The following is a 21,413-nucleotide window of genomic DNA, read 5'->3' as shown; positions in this document are numbered from 1 at the left end:
TTACCTAGTACCAACTAACAAATACTTTGGTCTTCACATTCTTAACCACTCCTTTAAAATCAAGATTATCAATATATCCGTGATAAAAATGAATAAACGTCTACAGGGTTGGAAGATTGACTGACTTAGCTTAGTTGAGTAACACTTGCTAATTCGGTCTTTGTCACTAATAGCATGTCAGGTTAAACTTTTAAAATCTGATTATTCTGAAAAGTATTCTTTATCAGAAGTATTTTTTTGAAAACATATTTTTGGAGATTAATAATTTGTGTTAGACTAATTATTCTGGAAAATATTTTAGCCATTAATAGAGCAACATGGGGTCGATTGTACTCATACTACACTTCTACACCTTGCGTGCAGTTTTGGATGTTGATGTTGCTGTGTATAGCGGTGTTTGATCAAGATTTCAAAAAGTGCTTTAAGGAGAAGCAACTTTTTGGTATTTTAGGCCGATAAAACAGAAATTCAGTTCGATTTTCAAATTTTCATATGTTATGTCATCTGCATGAATTTCATTGACCGGCTCCGAATGGCCTAAAATTTAGCTGGCCTATCAGAACCGACATAATGAATAGAAGTCATCGCTTTGCCATTACCGTTCCTCGTTTTTGGCGTTTTAGGAAAATAAAATAAGAATTCTGGATGATTTTCAGATTTTTGTGTGCTATAGTCTATGCCATCTGCATGAATTCGAGCAACCGATTCCGAATCGCCTAAAATTTTGCGGGACCATAAAAATGACCTAATGAACAATAGTCATCACTTTGCCATGACCATTCATCGTTTTTACCGTTTTAGGGCCATAACACAGGAATTTAGTACGATTTCTAAATTTTCGTGTGCTATACTCCATGACATCTGCATGAATTTGGGTGACTGCCTCCAAATAGCCAAATATTTTGCGGGCCAATCAGAAACGACCTAATGAACAATAGTCAATGCTGATCGTTCCTTGTTTTTAACATTTTAGGGCCATAAAACAGGAATTCACTACGATTTCCAGATTTTCGTGTGCCATAAGTCCACGCCATATGCATGAATTCAGGCGATCGGCTCCAAACCGTCTAAATTTTTATGGGTCCATCAGAAATGATATAATTAACAATAGTCATCGCTTTGCCATGATCGTTCCTCATTTTTTATCGTTTTAGGGCCATAAAACAGGAATTCTAGATGATTTTCAGATTTTTATGTGCTAGTCCACGCCATCTGCATGAATTCGGGTGACCGAGTCTGAATCGCCTAAAATTTTACGGGCCCATAAGAAATGACCTAATGAACAATAGTGATCGCTTCGCCACAACCTTCCTCATTTTTTGGCATTTTAGGGCCGTAAAACAAGAATTCAGAACGATTTTTAGATTTTTGTGTGCTAGTTCACGTCATCTGCATGAATTCGGGCGACCGACTCTGAACAGTCTTGAATTTTGCGGGTCCATAAAAAATAATATAATGAACAATAGTCATCACTTTGCCATGATCATTCATCGTTTTTTGTCGTTTTAGGTCTATAACACAGGAATTTACTACCATTTCTAAATTTTCCTATGTTATAGTCAACGTCATCTGCCTGAATTCGAGTGACCTACTCCGAATAATAGGCATCGTTTTCCATGATCGTTTCTCGTCTTTTGACGTTTTAGGTCCATAAAATCCAGGACGATTTTCCAGATTTTCGTGTGCTATAGTCCACGCTATATGCATGAATTCGAGCGACCGCCTCTGAATCGCCTAATATTATACGAGTCCATCAGAAATGACATAATGAACATTAGGCATTGCTTTTTCATGACCGTTCCTCATTTTTTGACATTTTATGGCCATCAAAAATGAATTCAGGATGATTTCTAAATTTTTGTGTACTATAGTCCACGCGATTTGCATGAATTCGGGCGACCGGATCCGAATCGCCAAAAAGTTTGTGAGCCCATCAGAAATCGCCTAAAAAATTTTGGGCCCATAAAAAATTACCTAATGAACAATAATCTTTATTTCGACATGAATGTTCCTCATTTTCTGGCATTTTAGGGCCATAAAACTGAATTCGGGATGATTTACAGATTTTCATATACTATAGTCCACGTCATTTACATAAATTCGAGCGACCAGTTTCGAATCTCCTAAAATTTAGCGAGACCATCAGAAACAACATAGTGAACAATAAACATCACTTTGCTATGATAATTCTTCATATTTTGGTGTTTTAGGGCCATAAAATAGGAATTCGGGACAATTTCTAGATTTTTATGTGTATAGTCCACACCATCTCCGTAAATTCGGGCGATCGGCTCCGAATCGCCTAAATTAGTGCGCCCATCAGAAATGACCTAATGAATAATATTCATTTCTTCGCGATGACCGATTCTTGTTTTTCGGTATTTTAGGGTCATAAAACAGAAATTCAGGATTTTCAGATTTTCGTGTGTTATCATCCACGCCATCTGCATGAATTTGGGCGCCGGCTCCTAATCGCCTAAAATATTTTGGGCTCATCAGAGACGACCTAATGAAGAATATTCATTGCTTCGCCATGATTGTTCCTCATGTTTTGGCGTTTTAGGGCCATAAAATAAGAATTCAGTACAATTTTTTGATTTTTGTGTGTTATAGTCCACGTCATTTGCATGAATTCGGGCGACCAACTCCGAATCAGCTAAAATTTTACGAGCCCATCAGAAATAACCTAATGAATAATAGTTATCGCTTTTCTATGACCGTTCCTATTTTTTGCATTTAGGGCTATAAAATAGGAATTCATGGTGAATTCCAAATTTCCGCGTACTATAGTCCACGCCATCTAGGGTTGTTCAAAATCGAACCACAACCTTTAACTAAACCAAACCGATGGCTTATTAGTTTATTGGTATCAAATTTAACGGGGTAATTGATGGTGAACAGATTGAGATTTTATAATTAAAGGCTTAACAATTTTAGGGACGGATTACTTAATTTTTTTGCCGGATAAACCGCTAACTCGTTAACAATTTTTATATTTACACTTTTACCTCCTTATGCATGACAATACGTGTATCTTTGTCACATAGTTGATTTCTTCTAGAGAATGTCATGACCTCTATGACAAGTCTTCATTTGAGCATTCAAAAATTTGTTCAAGAGATTGTTCTATGTACCCCATGACAAGTCTTCATTGAGTAATGTAATGAGGATTTTGAAAGGTAAGTTAAAATGATAAAAACTAGTAAACTATGTGATTAGGCCGCTTGGTATTCACAAGACCAGGATTGTTCAAAATATTTCTATTTGGTTTAGCTGATAAACCGTCCGATAATCATTAATCTGATACCAATCTGCCCGTTGTCTTATTGGATGGCTAGAAGATTACTATATTTATAATCCGATAAACTGAATCGTTAAGCGTAATTATCTGCCCGATCCGTCTGATAAGCACCCCTAACTCCATCTACATAAATTCAGGCTACCGACCCCGAATCGCCTAAAACTTTATGGGCCCATAAAAATGACCTCATGAACAATAATTATCGCTTTGCCATGACCGTTCCTCATTTTTTGGCCTTTTAGGGCCATAAACCAGAAATTCAGGATGATTTCCAGATTTTTGTGTGCTATAATCCACGCCAGCTGCATGAATTTGGACGGACGGCTCCGAATAGTAGTCATCACTTTGCCATGATCGTTCCTCATTTTTTGGCATTATAGGGTCAAAAAATAGGAATTCAGAACAATTTTCAGATTTTCGTGTGCTATAGTCCACGTCATCTGTATGAATACAGACGATCGGCTCCGAGTCGCCTAAAATTTAGTTGGCCCATCAAAAACGACCTAATGAACAATAGTATCGATTCGCCATGACCATTCCTTATTTTTTGGCATTTTAGGACCATAAAACAGAAATTCATGACGATATCAAGATTTTCATGTGCTATAGTCCGCGCCATTTGCATGATTCGGGCGACCGGCTTCGAATCTCCTAAAATTTTACGAGCCCATCAGAAATGACCTAATAAACAATAGGCATCACTTCGTCATGATTGTTCCTCATTTTTTGCATTTTAGGACCATCAAATAGGAATTCAGGACGATTTCTAGATTTTCGTGTGCTATAGCCCACGTCATTTGCATGTATTCAGGCGTCGAGCTCCCAATCGCCTAAACAAATTTTGTGGGCCCATCACAAATTACCTAATGAACAATAGTCAATGCTTCGCCATGATCATTTCTCCTTTTTGGCATTTAAGGGCTATAAAAGAGGAATTCAGTACAATTTACAGATTTTTGTGTGCTTTGTTTACGCCATTTGCATGAATTCGGGCGACCGACTCCGAATAACCTAAAATTTTGCGGGCCTATTAGAAATGACTTAATGAACAATAGTAATCGTTTCGCCATGACCGTTCTTCATTTTTTGGCATTTTAGGGCTATAAAATAGGAATTCAGGATGATTTCCAAATTTTCTTCTTTGTTATAAAATAATAAAAGAAGAAGAAGAAGAAGAAGAAGAAGAAGAAGAAGAAGAAGAAGAGTATTACATAGAAAAGTAGAAAGAGAATTCTTATTGATTTGGATGATTTGCAATGGAATAGACCCCCTATATTTATAGAGAAAAGTAACTTAGTCACCAAGTAACAAACCCTAAAATCTCTCTAAAATATAGGCATTCACCATAAATAAAATTCTATTTATAACACTCCCCCGTGAATGTCTATTCAACATATAATGTGCCTCGTTAAAACCTTAACTAAAATATAACCCAATGGAAAAAGATTCTAGTGAAGGAAAAAGAGTACACATATTTAGAAATATGCCTTTTGGTTGCCTCGTTTAAAACCTTGCAAGGAAAACCCAGTGGGACAAAACCTTGTAAGTGAAAAAGAGTACAATGCATATTAACTCCCCCTGATGAGAGCACCAATTCACATCCTTAAACCTTCGCATTCCAATCTTGTGCACCATCTTCAAAAGATCGTTGGTAGATATTTGAAAAATAAATAGGCCATATTAACTTGAATGAATATGTTGCACCTTGAAATCATCATTCTTAATAGATATGTAATGTCTTCATATATGTCGTGGAATGACCTTCTTAGTATCTCCATAGAGATGAAAATTCTCGCTATCATATTATCATGCTTATAGTTATAGTAAGATAAATATATGCACAAATTGTACTTAGGATATGGTACTTCAAGACCAAGAATTGTATATGCTTTAAACGATTTAAATCTTTTAGGGGTTGTCATATAAGTTAAGTATGATAACCTAAAAGGTCATCTTTAAATTTAATAATTATTTATGTATTATAAGACCTCAAATACCACTATTCATAGTTCCTCAACTTATGTGCGCAGTCCGTATAATTTTTCAGAAAGTTTTTATGTAAAAAATGGATTAAAATGTGAAATAGAGCCTTAAAACTCAACTGAGTTGACTTTGGTCAATATTTTGAGAAAACGGACCTGGATCAGTATTTTGATAGTTTTGTTAGGTCCGTATCGTAATTTGAGACTCGAGCGTATGCCCGAAATTTAATTTGGAGGTCCATAGCTCAAGTTATGGCCATTTAACAGAAACTAGAAATTTAAAGGCTAAAGATTTCTAAAGTTTGACCACGGATTTGACTTTTTGATATCGGGGTCGGAATTCAATTCTGGAAATTTGAATAGGTCAGTTATGTCATTTATGACTTGTGTGCAAAATTTGAAATTAATCGGACTTGATTTGATAGGTTTCGGCATCGAATATAGAAGTTGAAAATTCTTAAGTTGCTAAGCTTGCATTGGGGTATAATTCATAATTTTAGCATTGTTTGATGTAATTTGAGGTCTCGACTAAGTTTATATTATATTTTAGCACTTGTTGGTATATTTGGTTTAGGTCCCGGAGGCCTCGGGTGGATTTCGGATGTTTAACGGATAAAAATTGGACTTAAGTAAAAATCTAGAATTTTGCTGCTTCTGGTGCCTTCGCTTCTGCGAAGCCTTGGCCGCAGAAGTGGCCCGGTCAAGCTGGGCAAAAAGTCACAGGTGCGGAACCTTGAACGCACCCGCGCGTCCGCAGAAGCGGACTCTACGATCGCAGAAGCGGAAGGCAGCGCAGATACGCATTTAGCTCCGCAGAAGCGGAAATCCCCGGACAGTGTATAAATCGAAGAGTCCGAGATTTTTCTCATTGTTTTGACATTTCAAGCAAGGATTTAGGCAATTCCAAAAGAATTTTTTACGACTTTGAATTGGGTAAGTTTTCTATAACCAAAAGTGATTATATTTCATAAATCCATGTATATATTAATCATTTATTTCGAATTTAGATGGAAGAAATTGGAAATTTTGTAAAATTTTTTAAAAATAAAAAATTTAAGATTTGAAGGTCCATTTGACATCGGAATTTGATAATTTTTGTATGGTCGGACTCATCTCGGTTTGGATTTCGTAAGTTTTTTTAAGATTCTAGACATGGGCCCCATTGTTAATTTTTGAGATAAATTTCGGATTTTAATCCAAAAAATTAGTAAATCCATATGAAATTAATTACTACGATTTGTATTGAGTATATTGAATTATTTATGACTAGATTTGAGGATTTCGGACACGAATTTGCGAGGCAATCTTGAATTTGATTGCAAAACGAGGTAAGTGTCGTGGTTAACCTTGACTTGAGGGAGTAGGATTTGTTTGTCTATTTTCTACGTGATTTAATGTGCGGGGACAACGTATATGTGAGGTGACGAGTACTTATGCATTGTGGTTGGGTCAAAGCATGTTGGAGGAATTAAGATATTACTGTTTAAGTTTATTATTGATTACTTGACCATTATTCATGAAATTTTTATTGATTTAATTACTATTGAATATGGTGAGAAAGAGTACAAAAGCACGAAGGGTGATGCCGTGCCATTTTTATTATTTATATTATCATTGTCATGGTGAGAAAGAGTGTAAAAGCACGAAGTGTGTTGCCGTGTCATTTTTGAATGTAAAAGCATGAAGGGTGATGCCGTGCAATTTTCAGAGAGTGTAAAAGTACGAAGGGTGATGCCGTACCAAAAGAGAGTTAAAGCACGAAGGGTGATGCCGTGCCAATTATTATTATTTATTTATCAAATTATGGGAGGAATAAGAGTAAAAGCACGAAGGGTGGTGCTGTGCCATTTTCATATTATCAGTTGCTCATTTTATTATTGATGAATTAATTGGCTGCTACGTGACACTTCTCCTGCTGAAATTTCTATATCATTCCCCTTCGCATGTTCCCTCCCAAATTTATAAATTGTTATTTATTGTATTATAGTTTTTTCGCATTTGTATATACTTTTACATGTTATTTACGTACGTGTCTTGTCATAGCCACGTCACTATTTTGTTGAGGTTATGCTCGACACCTACGGAGTACATGAGGTCGGTTGTACTCATAGTACACTCTGCACTTCTTGTGCAGATTTTGGAGTTGGTCCCAACGGCGTACCATAGACTTACTCGGATTCAGCTACTTAGAGGAGACTTGAGGTATAACTGCACAACATCTGCAGTTCTGAAGTCCCCTTCTATCTTATCTTAGCGGTGTATTATCTTTCAAACCGCTTGAATTTTATTCAGACCTTTATTTGTATTATTCTAGTAGCTCGTGCACTTGTGACACCAGATTCGGGGATGTATTGTGATGATTCGGTAGTTATGGTCTTCAGCACTTTATTTCAGTGATTGACTTCTGTTTAATTTAATTTGCTTAAAATGGTTAAGATTATTTTAACGTTGGCTTGCCTAGCAAGTGAAATGTTAGGCGCCATCGCGGTTCTGAAGGTGATAATTCTCGATCGTGACATTAAGTCATATAAGCCATATAAATGGACTTTAGATGCATATCAAGTTTTTATGTCATGCTAGGCATATAAGATAGATAAAGGTAATTGTACACACCATTGACTTTATACTTTCAAGTGTTTGAACTGCAGGTCCAAAACTACATGTCTTTCATATGAAACCAAATATACTTGAATTGTTTCTCCACACTTAAGATCCTCATATATATTTAGCGTTATCATAGATGTAGTCAACAAACACTTTATATCGGTTCCAACCTCATTTGTTTCATAAAAACATAACATAGAGATCTCTTCATTCATTTTCATCTACCTGAACCTCTCTTGAGATTTTATGAAATGTTATGTCATGTGATCTTCTAGATCACTTGCCTCCTTATTATGATCATTTTGATCATTTGCTCATCTTCTTTATCAAGAATTTTATTTGAAACTGATTTGTCTATATATTTTAAACGTACCATAGACTTATTCTAATATGAGCCTTTGTAGTGAGAATATAGTTACTTTCTTTGGGTCAGCAAATGCATCTGGCATGCTTTACAATATACTACAAATGAATTATCTTTTTATGAACTTCAAGTTCATATTATCTTATTCGAGGATCTAGATGTACAACTGAAAATTCATTCCACGTAACTTTTTCTCAACTGTTTATATTGTCTCCCCCTCATATTAGAAAAACTAACTTGCTTCCTCAAATTTGAAAACTCACCTTTGTCCGTTATGATGTTAATCAAAATATACACCGCATATTAATAATAATAAGATAAAATTATTTGGTTCCTGACCCTGAACCACTTGTGAGGGGAGAATGTAATATACTTTCATATATAACCTATATCAAACTGATATAGATAACTTTGTTCTCATAAGAAATAGTTTAACCATTAAGTGGAGACACTCAATAAATTATTTTGCTAAACCAATTATGATGTAAACCAACTTATCAAGATGAACTGTCTTGAATAGAAAATCTAAAAATTATGCTCTAAATTAAATTATTGAGTAAGTTACCTCGCAAATATCAGGTTGCGGGTTAATAATAATCGCACATGTAACCATCTCATAGATGCATCTTATGTGGTATACATGGCAGGTGAATGAGCCTATATTTACCTTTAATATTTCGAGTATTCATGGAATTCTATCCCAATTTTAGTTGATCTATTAATTAATGAGAACAAGCAACATAAAGGAAACAAAACTTTCTAGTTCTTTAATATTTACTCCATGTAGATTTTCTTTTATTTTGCGCATCATACTTAAATCAAGATGGATCAATAGGCCATGCTTGATAAAATTGTCTGTATCAGTAAACTTCAGGTTTATATCATGACATTCACAATTGTTAATTAAATTTCTAGTTTACTGCGACATGGGTTTTTATATTAATAAACATCTAGCTTATTGTGTCATGTAATTTTACCATATTTTTTATTTGTGTAATACAAATCAGGCAATAAAGTGGGTAGTATTCATATACATATTATCCCACCACATTTGTAGTAATATAAAAATATTAAATCTTCATTATTTATAGTCTCAATATAACCAATCGCTTTCGCGAATACTTTAGAAACTCAATAAGTTTCTTTGAGACTTACTACAACATAATGCAACAAAAACAACAACAACAACAACAACACAGTATAATCCCACAAGTGGGGTCTGGGGGAGGATAAAGTGTACGCAGACCTTCCCCTACCCCCAGAGGGGTAGAGAGGCTATTTCCGAAAGATCCTCGGCTCGAGAAGAAGAAAAATAAATAATAGACCATAGATCAGTGACAGTAATAGAAGATAAAAAATATTGACAGCATCGTAAAAAATAGAAAATTAGATATAAAAGCAATAACTATAAACAACAATACTACCATATAAAATAGTGAGGAAACTACATAAACCACTAACAACCCACAGCGAAACAACAACAGGCCAGCCCCGCCCCCGGAACAACCCTAATGCTCGACCTCCACCCCTTCCTATCTAGAGCCATGTCCTCGGAGATCAGAAGTCGCGTCATGTCTTGCCTGATCACCTCACCCCAATACTTCTTAGGTCGTCTTCTACCTCTCCTCGTACCTGCCAATGCTAACGTCTCACACCTCCTAACCGGGGCATCTATGCTTCTCCTCCGCACGTGCCCGAACCATCTAAGCCTCGTTTCCCGCATCTTGTCATCCATGGAGCCACGCCCACCTTCTCCCGAATATCTACTACTACATAATGCCTTATTGATAATTAATTTTATTCCTCCAAAATAGTAATATTTGGCTCTTCCAGAGCTCTCAATTAATTTGGTACTATCACATATTCATCAACATTCATATGGTGAATATCTCTTTAAAAGAGAAAGTTATACCATTATGGTCATGGTCAAAATTATATGCAAGATCTATTTCTTGCATTGTCATTGTCCTTTAATAATCACATTGCCAAAAATTTGGCATACAATAGGTACGTGACCAATGACTATTCATGCCATAATAATGATATTATTTTCTTATTTCCTCTCAAACCTCCTTCTAGAGGTGAGTGTGGTATATTACTACTACTAGCACGTTCATATTCTTCCGAGAATGAATTTGTATTCTTAAATCATATATTGTCGCATTCACATCATGAATGAACCATAATCATCAATATGTGCTTTACAAAATCTCATGTCAAATCGATAACACATACTCCATCTGTTTCAATTTATGTGAACCTATTTCCTTTTTAGTCTATGCCAAAAAAATGACCTATTTTGCTATTTGGAAATAATTTACCTTTATGCAATGATTTATAGCCACACAAAATATATGTGCCTAATTTAACACCACGAGTTCAAAAGTCTTCTTTCTTTTCTTAAATTTCATGCCCAATCAAATGAGTTCACATAAATTAAAATGAAGGAAATATTATTTTCACAGAGTGAAAGATTATTTTGAGAATCCTTATTGTTCTCATTACCACAATGATGACGATTATAATTTCGTCTATTGCCACGTCCACATCTATTAATACTTTCACGGTAATAATTTTGTCTTCTTTCAGACTTATTACATATTGCTACAACATTCTCTTAAGAGAACGAGAATGAAGCAAATTCAATGAGACGAGTTTTCACTTCTTGTGCTCACAATCATACATGAATTTGATCATGGCAAGACATAAAAATTTTACCACTTCGGTGGTTATAATTTCTCACAAACTCCATTAGAGTTATAATAAAAATTTATTGTCTTTGCTTGTATTTAAAATCAAATTATAGAATTTCAAGAATTTAAAAGCGAAAAATAAGGTAAAATACTTACCTTAAATCGAGAATTTGATCCTCTAGGAAGTTCATGGAATAATTGACAATTACTATGCTCAATATTATGTATAAGTTGAGCACCATGCACGGATTCCAAAGCCTGGTGACCAAAGCAAATGCCTCTACTCAATTGGTTAGAGTCTCGTGCTGATAACATATTATAAAATAATAAAAGAAGATGAAAAGTATTACAGAGAAAAGTAGAAAGAAAGGATTCGTATTGATTTGAGATGATTTACAATGGAATAGAATCCCTCTATTTATATGGAAAAGTGACTTAGCAACCAAATAACAAACCCTAAAATCTCTCTAAAATATATATATTCACCATAAATAAAATTTTATTTATAACGGTCTTATATTTCTTTCTTTTTTCTTTGAGGGGCTAATATAGCATGTCTTATCATAGAACTTAGGGTGCCATGAAATCTGCATGGTTTTTCTTGTCTTGTTTTACTTGATAAGTTTCATATGCTATTTATCTGCTAAATCTGTTATCTACATGACTACATCTGTTATATTACCTTTCAGGTTAAGTATCTTTCCATTCAATCAGTTGGTAGGTGAAACATTGTTACTCAAGTTCATGTGGTACGAGGGCAAAGTGTATCACGAACTTAATTCGTATGCAAAACTCAATATGCCTAAAAGAGACCCTTTTCCATCTACATGACACAAAACCATAAAAAATAGTTACTAACTATAATAAGTGTAGTTTTTCGAAAGAAATAAGATAAGGCTAATTTAACTTTCCACTAAGAGGTCGTTTGGTACGATGGAAAAACAAAGTGGAATAGTAATCTCAGGATAAGTTATTTTAGGATAAAATAGTAAAATTGACAATCTCAATATTTATACAACATATCAAACAATCAATAAGAAATAATCTCAAGATAACTAATACCAACATAATTAATTCCAGTATAACTTGTTCTCAGACCAAATGAGGCCTTAGTAGCTCTTGGCGAGTTATTGAGTTAATATTAATCAAAAAGATACTTAAAATGGAAGCTAAAAAAGATTATAAAAATTAGAACTTTTCTAAGAAAGTTTGTGGAAGTTGAAACTTTTCTAAAAAGGTTAAACAAATCTAATACGAAAATCAAGTGAGTTCTAAGTAGGCGTTTGGACCTAAGAATTGTAAAATTCAAAAAAAATGGTGAAAATATTTTTCAAGTAAAAATGGTATTTGAAATTTAGAGTTGTGTTTGGACATAAATTTCAGTTAGGGTTGTTTTTGAAGTTTTGTGAGTGATTTGAGTGAAAATTTTGAAAAACAGTTTTTTGCAGTTTTTCAAATTTTTGAAAATTTTCAAAATGCATCTTCAAGTGAAAATTAAAAATTTTATGCACAAACGCTGATTTCGGAAAAAAACGAAATTTTTTGGGAAAAATCTTCAACCAAATTGTATGTCCAAACGGGCCCTAAATGTCTTCCTTTTAATTCTCTCAAATATTTTTCTTGGTGTAATTCATACAATCTAAAACAAAAAAAAATCATTAATCTTAGTGTTAGTGACTTATTCAATTCAATTGTTAGAAACTTGTTAACAGAGTTTTTCTAATATATATATATATATATATTACGAACAAAACGTGGCAAGAACATACATGATATACATTAATAAAATCGAGGCAAGACCAAATCAATGTTGTACATTAATTCCAAAAGGACCCTCATAAAAAAACAAGGTACAACACCTCTAAGCAGTAATATTACTCTTGAGTTCCTGACTATATTTTTCACTCTGAAAAAGTAGAAAGGGACTGTACTTATATATACCCTTTTCTTAAACCATACTAAGACCTAGCCGCTTCTCATTTTCTTGCCTCTTAAACCCTGAAACTTTGTTTATATCAGGTTTTTTCATTTTCTTTTTGTGATTTTTATTATCATTCTTGTGATTTTATACCCCTTTTTATTTGTTTGTTCAAGAACTTATGGTTGTGTGATTAATATTGTCTATTTTGTTATGGTTCTTGATGTTCTATATTGCGCGGACTCTTCAAAATGTTGCTGCACTCATGTCGGATTTTTAAAAATTGTGCTACTTTTGGAGGATCCGACACGCACTTAACAATATTTTCGGAGAGTCCGAGCAATATTTTCGGAGAGTCCGAGCAACCTAGGTTAATATATAGGACCTTGTAATGTCTTTGAGTTCTGATGGTTTTATGTTCAGTTTATAATGCGAATTTTTTACTCAGATATTGCCTTGCCCTTGTGATTAGTATCATATTGTTGTTATTTGTGGTTTTTTTGTTGTATGTATGAGTGTATTTATTTGTCAAAGTTGTGTAATTGAGTAATTTTTGCAAGACCCTTTTATATGTTTAGTGAAGAAAGTAGAGTTAGAAATGTTTGATGATATTTCTGTTTTGAAATAAAGATTCTTGAAAGTGGTCTTTATTTTTTAATTTGCTGTAGAAAAGTACTGAGTGTTGGTGAATGATTAGCTAGTTAGCTTTGGCTGAGGTTATTTTATATATTAACCAACATGATTGTGACCTAAGCTATAATATTTGGCCAGAAATGTAATTTTTGTGTAGTGTATGTAGACATGAGGTCTGATATTTAGTAACACTCCCAAGGGGACAAAGAATGAAGGGGAAAAGGGGGACCTAAAGAGCTTATAGGTTTTCATAAAATGTGTTTGTTGATTTTTGGCACTATATATTTTCTCGAGTATGCAGCTAACTGAATGAAATTTGCATCGTTTAGTCGTGTTGTTCTACCTATTGAGTTTACTTATAGAATAAATAGTTGTTTATAGCATAACTGTATATATTTACCAACACAATTATTCGAATAGAAATACCAACACAATTGGTAACTGCACCGCTCTGAATAACACATATTATTTACAGAAAATGAATTGTGTTGTTCTTGCTATTGAGTTTCTGCAGCAAAATGTGTTTGTTGATATGTGGTACTACTTTTGTTTAGCTTTTCAGCTTTGTTAATCTTCCTAGTGAATTTACTTGTCAAATGAAAGATTTTGATGTTTTAACAGATGAATTTGCCTAACCTGTTTGTAATATTCGTATAGATATATCTGACGCTATCTGCACAAATGGCTTTCTGCAACAAACTTAGTGGTCTTTTGAGGCAGAGCATTTCTACAACCGGAAATGCATTGAATGCACAAGCACCAGCTATTTCAATGCTTAATGCCATGCGTTGCATGTCAACGAAGCTTTTCATTGGGGGTATGTGACTAGTAGTCTAAAAAATCATTTTATTTTTTCAGTTTATAACACTCTGCAACTTGTAATTTTGTTTATTGTTTCCTACACTTTATAGGTCTTTCATATGGAACTGATGATCAATCTCTGAAGGATGCCTTCACCAGCTTTGGTGATGTTGTCGATTGTGAGTTCCGAGCTATCTCGAGTCTGGCTATTATTTAATTTCAATCATTTTTGTACGATGAAAAGCAAGTCGGATGAAGAATATGTTTGTCTTTGTCGTGAAGCATAGTATATCGTCCTAGTTGTGTCTGGTAGTTTTCGTGAAGGATACTGACATTTTCCTGTTTGTGTTCCTCTTGCTAACTAGGCTATTGCTTATCCGTTGATATCTATATTTGGATGTTGGTCAACTTTGTTCAATTTCAGTATTTCATTTTTTTCCCCTGTATCTTCCTCAGTTTTGGTTCTTTTAAAACCTGGTGTAAATCCTTCTGTAGTGTTAACATATGTTAGCCACATGTTAACATATGTTTCATCTCCCTTGTTTACGTTATTTTGGGGGGATGGGTGGAGGGTGGGGGGTTGGATTAGTTAACATTGTAGTGGCACTAGCATTTCCGCTTCTGACATACCGCACCCCCAACCCCCTTTCGTCTAACCTGTTATTGGTTTTTGCTGCTTTGAATTATGCCTGTGTATTAAACACTCGAATCCTGTGATTGTGGCACAGCTAAGGTCATCACCGATAGAGATACTGGGAGATCGAGGGGTTTTGGATTCGTGAACTTTACAGATGGTGAATCTGCAAAGGAAGCTATGACAGCAATGGATGGACAGGTAAAACTTTGTTCTCTTAACACACGAGACCGTTCAATATGCAAGTGGAATTTCCACCCTCCATTTATGCTTTTATCAAATGTAGGTGCCTTTGGTATGGATGCACATATTAGGACATGCTTATAATCCAATTTACTTGATTATTCTTGGCTGGTGTCACATTATGATCCCTGCAGGAACTCAACGGGAGGAACATCCGCGTCAGTCTTGCCCAAGAGAGAGCTCCACGCAGCGGTGGTTTTGGTTCTGGTGGTGGCGGATATGGCGGTGGCTATGGTGGATCTAGAGGAAACGACGGATTCTAATTGTTCTTGTTGTTGCTCAATTGTCTATACAGGCATTGGCAAATTTTCGTAGGGTAGGAGATAGGAATTAACGAGATTTTGTATTGAATGATTTCTGTTTAGCTTTTCATATATGCTTCTATATTAAGTTTTTACATATGATATTTGACTGCTTCTGTCTTCTGGTTATTTATAACTTTACTGTAAACATAACCCTTTTAGCTTGGAGATAGGTATCATTTCACTAAAAGGCTCCTAGGATACATATGGTTAGAAAATGGTACCCAAAAACAAAAAGAGGCAATTTTTGGAAGCAATTTTGCCAAAATGTGATGATAGGTGCTGAATTCAAGTTAGTGCTATCTTTTCTAGTAATCAATGGATAAAAACATAATAAAAGGGAAAGGCAAGAACAAAAATCAACCCAACAAAAAAAGGTTGAAATGTACAAACAATCATTCGTGAGACTTTTATATAGGAATTAGTCAAATAATTATTTTGTTCTGAAATTTTAAACTAAAGCTCTTTATTTCAGGATATTTATGTCCTGAAAAATTAAAATTCAGGATACATGGCTAATTCCTAAATAGCCACTATTTATAGTGGCTACATGATGTCATTTCTACTGAAAATATGATTTAGGACCAATCAAAAACTTAACTAAATTTAGGGTGAATGACACAGTTACCCACAAAAACAAAACTATTTACCCTTATCTACCCATTTATTTTTCTACTCATCAAACTAATTACATTTCCTACCCATAATAGTTTATGTAGGGAATTTTCTCTTTTTTCTCCAATTCTTTTTTATTTCTATGCTTCTTTTCTTTTTTCCTTTTTTTTCTTTCTTTTCTCCTTTTCTTTTTTCTCGTTTTCTTCTTCTTCTTTTTCTTTTTTCTCTTTTATTCATTTATTTTTTCCCAAATCGTATTATTGTTATTTTTAACCTTAACTTATTTCACACCGAAATTTGACTCGTTTATTATTTTTTTCTTTTTATTTATTTTCTTTATTTCTTGTTCCTTTTCTAATTCCACGTGATTGCCATGCAAACCTTGATCTCCTTCCCTACAAATATCAGTACGCACTCTACCATTAGCAGTAACACAACCAGTTATGAAGAAAAAAAACATAATCTACGGCCACCAAATCTCCATATATACTAGTTAGAATGGATATGATAATGAAATATTAGAAAACGCAATAAAAATATAAGTAGCAAAAAAGACTTCTACTACCATATGATACCAACATGGTATACATGTATACCAACAGAGTATATGATTGCTCTAAAATATTGTTACAATTATCTGCGACTATACTACTGTACCAAAACATTAAAGGATGCAATATAAGTATGAGAAAATTACATGCTCGCATTGCAAGCTAAATATTCGCAAAGCAACTTGCTCATTCCGTATACTAACAGGGTATATTGTTGTACGGGGTCGTTCCAACAATTGCCTATAACTATAAAAACTATTACATAATACATATAATCTATGTCCATCGGCACAAAATAATTCCAGCACTGCAAATCATGTTCATATAAATAATTTCAGAATAGAATTCACTTAAAAATGCAGCTAAAACAACCAAAAAATATTCAAACTACCATATGATACCAATATGACATATAACTATACCAACATGGTATACATTTTTACTGGTTAATTCCCGACAACTATATGACTATACTACTATTACATAACACACATACATAAATAGAAAATAAAAAAAATAGTGTTCCACATATTAATATAATGGAGTAAAGTATTTCAAGATATTGTACTATATTACAATTATTAAAAGAAAATCAAATAGTGTACCAATTAAATGCAGCTAATACAACTAAAAAATGATTCAACTAGCATGTGATACCAATATTATATATAACTATACTAATAGGGCATATAGTTGTACGGGGTCATTCCAACAACTGCATATAAATATAAAAACTATTACATTCTTTTTGGAACGGATCAAAAAGGAAATAGGTTCACATAAAATAGAACAGAGGGAATATTTCATAATAGAATTCACTTAAAAATGCAGCTAAAACAACCAAAAAATATTCCAACTACCATATGATACCAATATGACATATAATTATACCAATAGGGTATACAGTTCTACTAATTAATTCCAAGCAACTATATATGACTATACTACTATTATATAATACACATGCATATTAATATAATAATATATTTCAAGATATTGTACTACAATACTATTATATAATATATTTTAAGATATTGTACTATAATACTATTATATAAACAAACGCATAAAGAAAAAATCAAAATGATTACATAATATATATATATAAAGGAAAATTAAAAAAATTCAAGATATTGTACTATTCTACTATTACTAAAGAAAAATCAAATAGTGTACCAATTAAATGTAGCTAATACAACCAAAAAATATTCCAACTAACATATGATACCAGTATAGTATATAGCTATACCAACATGGTATACAATTGTATGCAAAGAGTTTAAAAAAGATTTTTTAATTCAATTATTAAACTGAAATAATATCAGTTGTCAATAAAAATTTCAAAAAATTCTAAAAGGACCTAATTGTAAGAATATATCATTACATTGTATAGTATACTATAATAGTATATCATTGGAATGAACTGTATACCAAAATAGTATATAGTATATCATTTTGGTATACAATACAAATTCTTCTTCGCCAGTTCAACGCAATAAATTATACACTATTGAATTAACCAAAATGGTATATAATATGTTATTTTGGTATATATAGGATTGGTTCATTCCTTCAAAAATAAAAATTAGTGGTATACCATTGTAGTTAATTATATACTCTTGAATTAATTATTGTATACCAATACAGTATACAATATACTATTTTGGTATACAGTATAAATCTATTTTCTTTGCTACACATAGTAAGCTGCTATGTGTAGTCTAAGAATACAATGAAATGTGAATGAAAATGTTTAATATTTGAAAATATAGACAACAATTGCATAAAAATTAGGACAATTTTTTTGAAATTATAGTATGCACAACTGGGAATAAAGGTGTACATGGATCAGGTTGGTTCGGTTTTTACTAAAACCTAACCAAACCGTTCATTCGGTTTGGATTGGTTTGGTTTTTTGTCGGATTTTTTTGTTACATGAATAATATGTCAATCTTACTTTGTTAAAAATTTTAGCATATCATTTTGGTATACAGTACAAATTCTTCTTCACCAGTTCAACGCAATAAATTATACACTATTGAATTAAATATTATATATCAAAATATTATATAGTATGTTATTTTGGTATATAGTACAAATTAGTTTTCTTCGCTAGTTCGACTCAATTTCAACCTAAATTTTAAAAATCTACTCCAAATTTCCACCAAATTAAATCAAACTGTAGCCACAACCTCATATCAAATATTTTAAACTAAATATTTTGAAGAAAAAAAATTAAATACATGAGAACTCCGTTGAAAAGTTGAAAAAGAACTCAATAAATTTTTTAAAAAAAATAAAAAAGGACCAAATTGTAATAGTATATTGTTACATTATATAGTATACCGTTGGAATGAACTGTATACCACAATGATATATAGTATATCATTTTGGTATACAGTATAAATTCTTCTTCGCCAGTTCAACTCAACTTTAACCCAATTTAAAAATTTACTGCACAATCTCCACCAAAATTCACTCAATGTATAGCTACAATCTTCAATTAACATTTCAAACAAACCCATACAAAATTAGATCAAAACAACTACAAACTCAACAAATTCAATATATGAGTTTCAAGCTTCAAGTCCATCAATGGTGGATTTGACTTTTTCAAGAAAAAGAAAAGGACAAAAAGGGAAAAGACAAATTATGTCAAAAGACAAAAAAAAATAAAGAAAAGAAGAGCCCAGGAAAATAAAGTTTCTTAAAAAAATGTTTCTTGGCATACGTTGAAATAAAATTCAGTATTAGCTAATTTACTTTCTACATATGCTATTAAATGTGTGAGCATAAACATTGATAGATAATTTTTTAATAATAATAATAATAATAATAATAATAATAATAATAATAATAATAATAATAATAATAATAATAATAATAATATCCTTTTGTTTTCTCCAAACTCATATATTTTTATAATATTCTATATTATTTAATAAATATTATATTATATTATTTTTTAATTAGTATTATTATGATAAGATGATGAAAAATATTGAAAAAAAAAATGTGATGCACTTAAAGGATATAAAAAGGTGCATGAATGAATCTATGAGAACATGAGCTTTCATACTAAACAATGGGAAAGTAAGAATGGGTAGAGCGGGTAAAATAATTATGCCGCATAGGTATAAAATGTAAAAGAAATTAACATGGATAGATACGGGTAATTGTTTTGTCTTCTATGGGTATATAGCATAATTTACCCCTAAATTTACCTTGTATAATGAGGATAGAATTGTATGGACTTGTTCACTAAGCCCAGGAAACAAGCCCAACAAACATATGTGGCCCAATTCAGACAACATTCATCCTAAGTCAATTTTATCCCTCGAAGAAAATACTCCTTTTCTTAGTTTTCCTTTTCCTCTCATTTAAATTGATTATTAAATCATGGAAACGAAGTTTATTGTAAATCTTCTTCTTTTACTCCAATGTATATTTCAAAGAGTGATGTTAAATTAGGCCTCTATCGTTTTGTAAACTCACTGTAAAAGAGTTTACGTTCTCTTTCGAAATAGCTCACTTTTTTCCCAAGAAATATAGAAAAATCGAACATGTTAATTGAAATTATTTGGAAAGCTGATTCAAAATTCAGACATGTTAATTGCAAAATCAGTAGAAGGATGCTACTATTCCCAATTTATAAATTGTTTTGGGGATATATAATGTTCCGTACTGGTTATATAAATCTGCACGTATTCTTTTCATTTCTAATTTAGGATAAATGTTTAGATTATTCTTTAATATATTTAATAAGGGGAACATTTCATTTGTAGTTTCAATTGTTGTTCCCTGACCATGCAATGACTTACTATGATACTGTTTTTTTTTTTTTTTAATAATCATCGTGTCAGGGCAGCTTATACGTACATCGATTAATTTCATGGATACCTGTGATTCCCCACTTTTACGAGTATCGAATAGTCTTATCCATCAAGATTTGGACAGATAAAAAAAATCACCGAATATTTTTGCCTCCACTAAAATTTAATCCGAGATCTCATAATTCACGATCCAGTTTATTAACCACTAAGCTCCATGGGTGCTACTATGATATTTAAAGCATAAATTATTTTCTAAGAAATTCGTGTATAGCACCAATTATTCTCTTTATGTTAACAAGAAAATTATGAGATCTAAGTAGACAGAGACTTTGTAGTTTATATTTCAATAGGCATGAAATTATTCTTAGGTAATTATTATAAAGAGAATGTTGTCCCACTACTTAGATACAAAATTTAGTGTGCAGTCTTGTCAATGTTTTAAAATCTTATTGCTAATTAACGTTATGTCCATAAAATTAGCCTTTGCCGACACTTTCATTTCCCCCAAAAGTCCTTTTCACGAATGAGTTAGTTAACACCTATGTAGGGTGGTGTGCATTCGAATCAGTTTATCGATAAATTGATGGTGTGCAGTCACCCCAAGAAGATGGTGGAGAGTTCTTGGAGGGAGGGAGCCGAGGGTCTATCTGAAACAGCCTCTCTATCTTAGGGTCAGGATAAAGTCTGCATACACACTACCCTTCTCAGACCCTACTAGTGGAATTCTACGTTAACCAAATGCAATCACAAATAATCGCGTCATTTGTTGAGTCTGTTTCAATTTCCAATGGCCGACACTTTCATTTCTGATCCACAAAAGTCCTTTTCATGAATGAGTTAACATGTGCCTATGGTCCATATAAATTGATGTATAAATTAATTAAGAGTGTGACAATACTTATTTTTACTATATTTTGACAAAGCAAAGTTGTTGTCTAC

General features: G+C 32.8%; 1 protein-coding gene across 1 annotated transcript; it reads left to right on the top strand.

The window, feature by feature from the left end:
- The first annotated feature begins 12,835 nt into the window (after positions 1 to 12,835).
- On the top strand, positions 12,836 to 15,577 carry LOC107825574 (glycine-rich RNA-binding protein 4, mitochondrial-like). The gene is made up of 5 exons (XM_075229258.1): positions 12,836 to 12,963; positions 14,153 to 14,312; positions 14,407 to 14,475; positions 15,025 to 15,131; positions 15,308 to 15,577. The coding sequence occupies exons 2-5, from the start codon at positions 14,177 to 14,179 to the stop codon at positions 15,434 to 15,436; spliced, it is 441 nt and encodes a 146-aa protein (XP_075085359.1). The 5' UTR covers positions 12,836 to 12,963; positions 14,153 to 14,176; the 3' UTR covers positions 15,437 to 15,577.
- Positions 15,578 to 21,413: the final 5,836 nt, after the last annotated feature.

The sequence above is a fragment of the Nicotiana tabacum genome, chromosome 14 (genome assembly GCF_000715075.1).
Source record: "Nicotiana tabacum cultivar K326 chromosome 14, ASM71507v2, whole genome shotgun sequence".
Taxonomy (NCBI): Eukaryota; Viridiplantae; Streptophyta; class Magnoliopsida; order Solanales; family Solanaceae; genus Nicotiana; species Nicotiana tabacum.
The sequence above is the reverse complement of the archived record's forward strand: the minus strand, read 5'-3'. Positions and strand labels throughout refer to the sequence as shown.

Bases quoted from the DNA above. Each gene is read 5' to 3' on its own strand.
- LOC107825574 (XM_075229258.1), top strand. From the start codon at position 14,177: ATGGCTTTCTGCAACAAACTTAGTGGTCTTTTGAGGCAGAGCATTTCT. The intron at 14,476-15,024 runs GTGAGTTCCGAG...ATTGTGGCACAG, and splicing joins CTTTGGTGATGTTGTCGATT to CTAAGGTCATCACCGATAGA. The intron at 15,132-15,307 runs GTAAAACTTTGT...TGATCCCTGCAG, and splicing joins TGACAGCAATGGATGGACAG to GAACTCAACGGGAGGAACAT.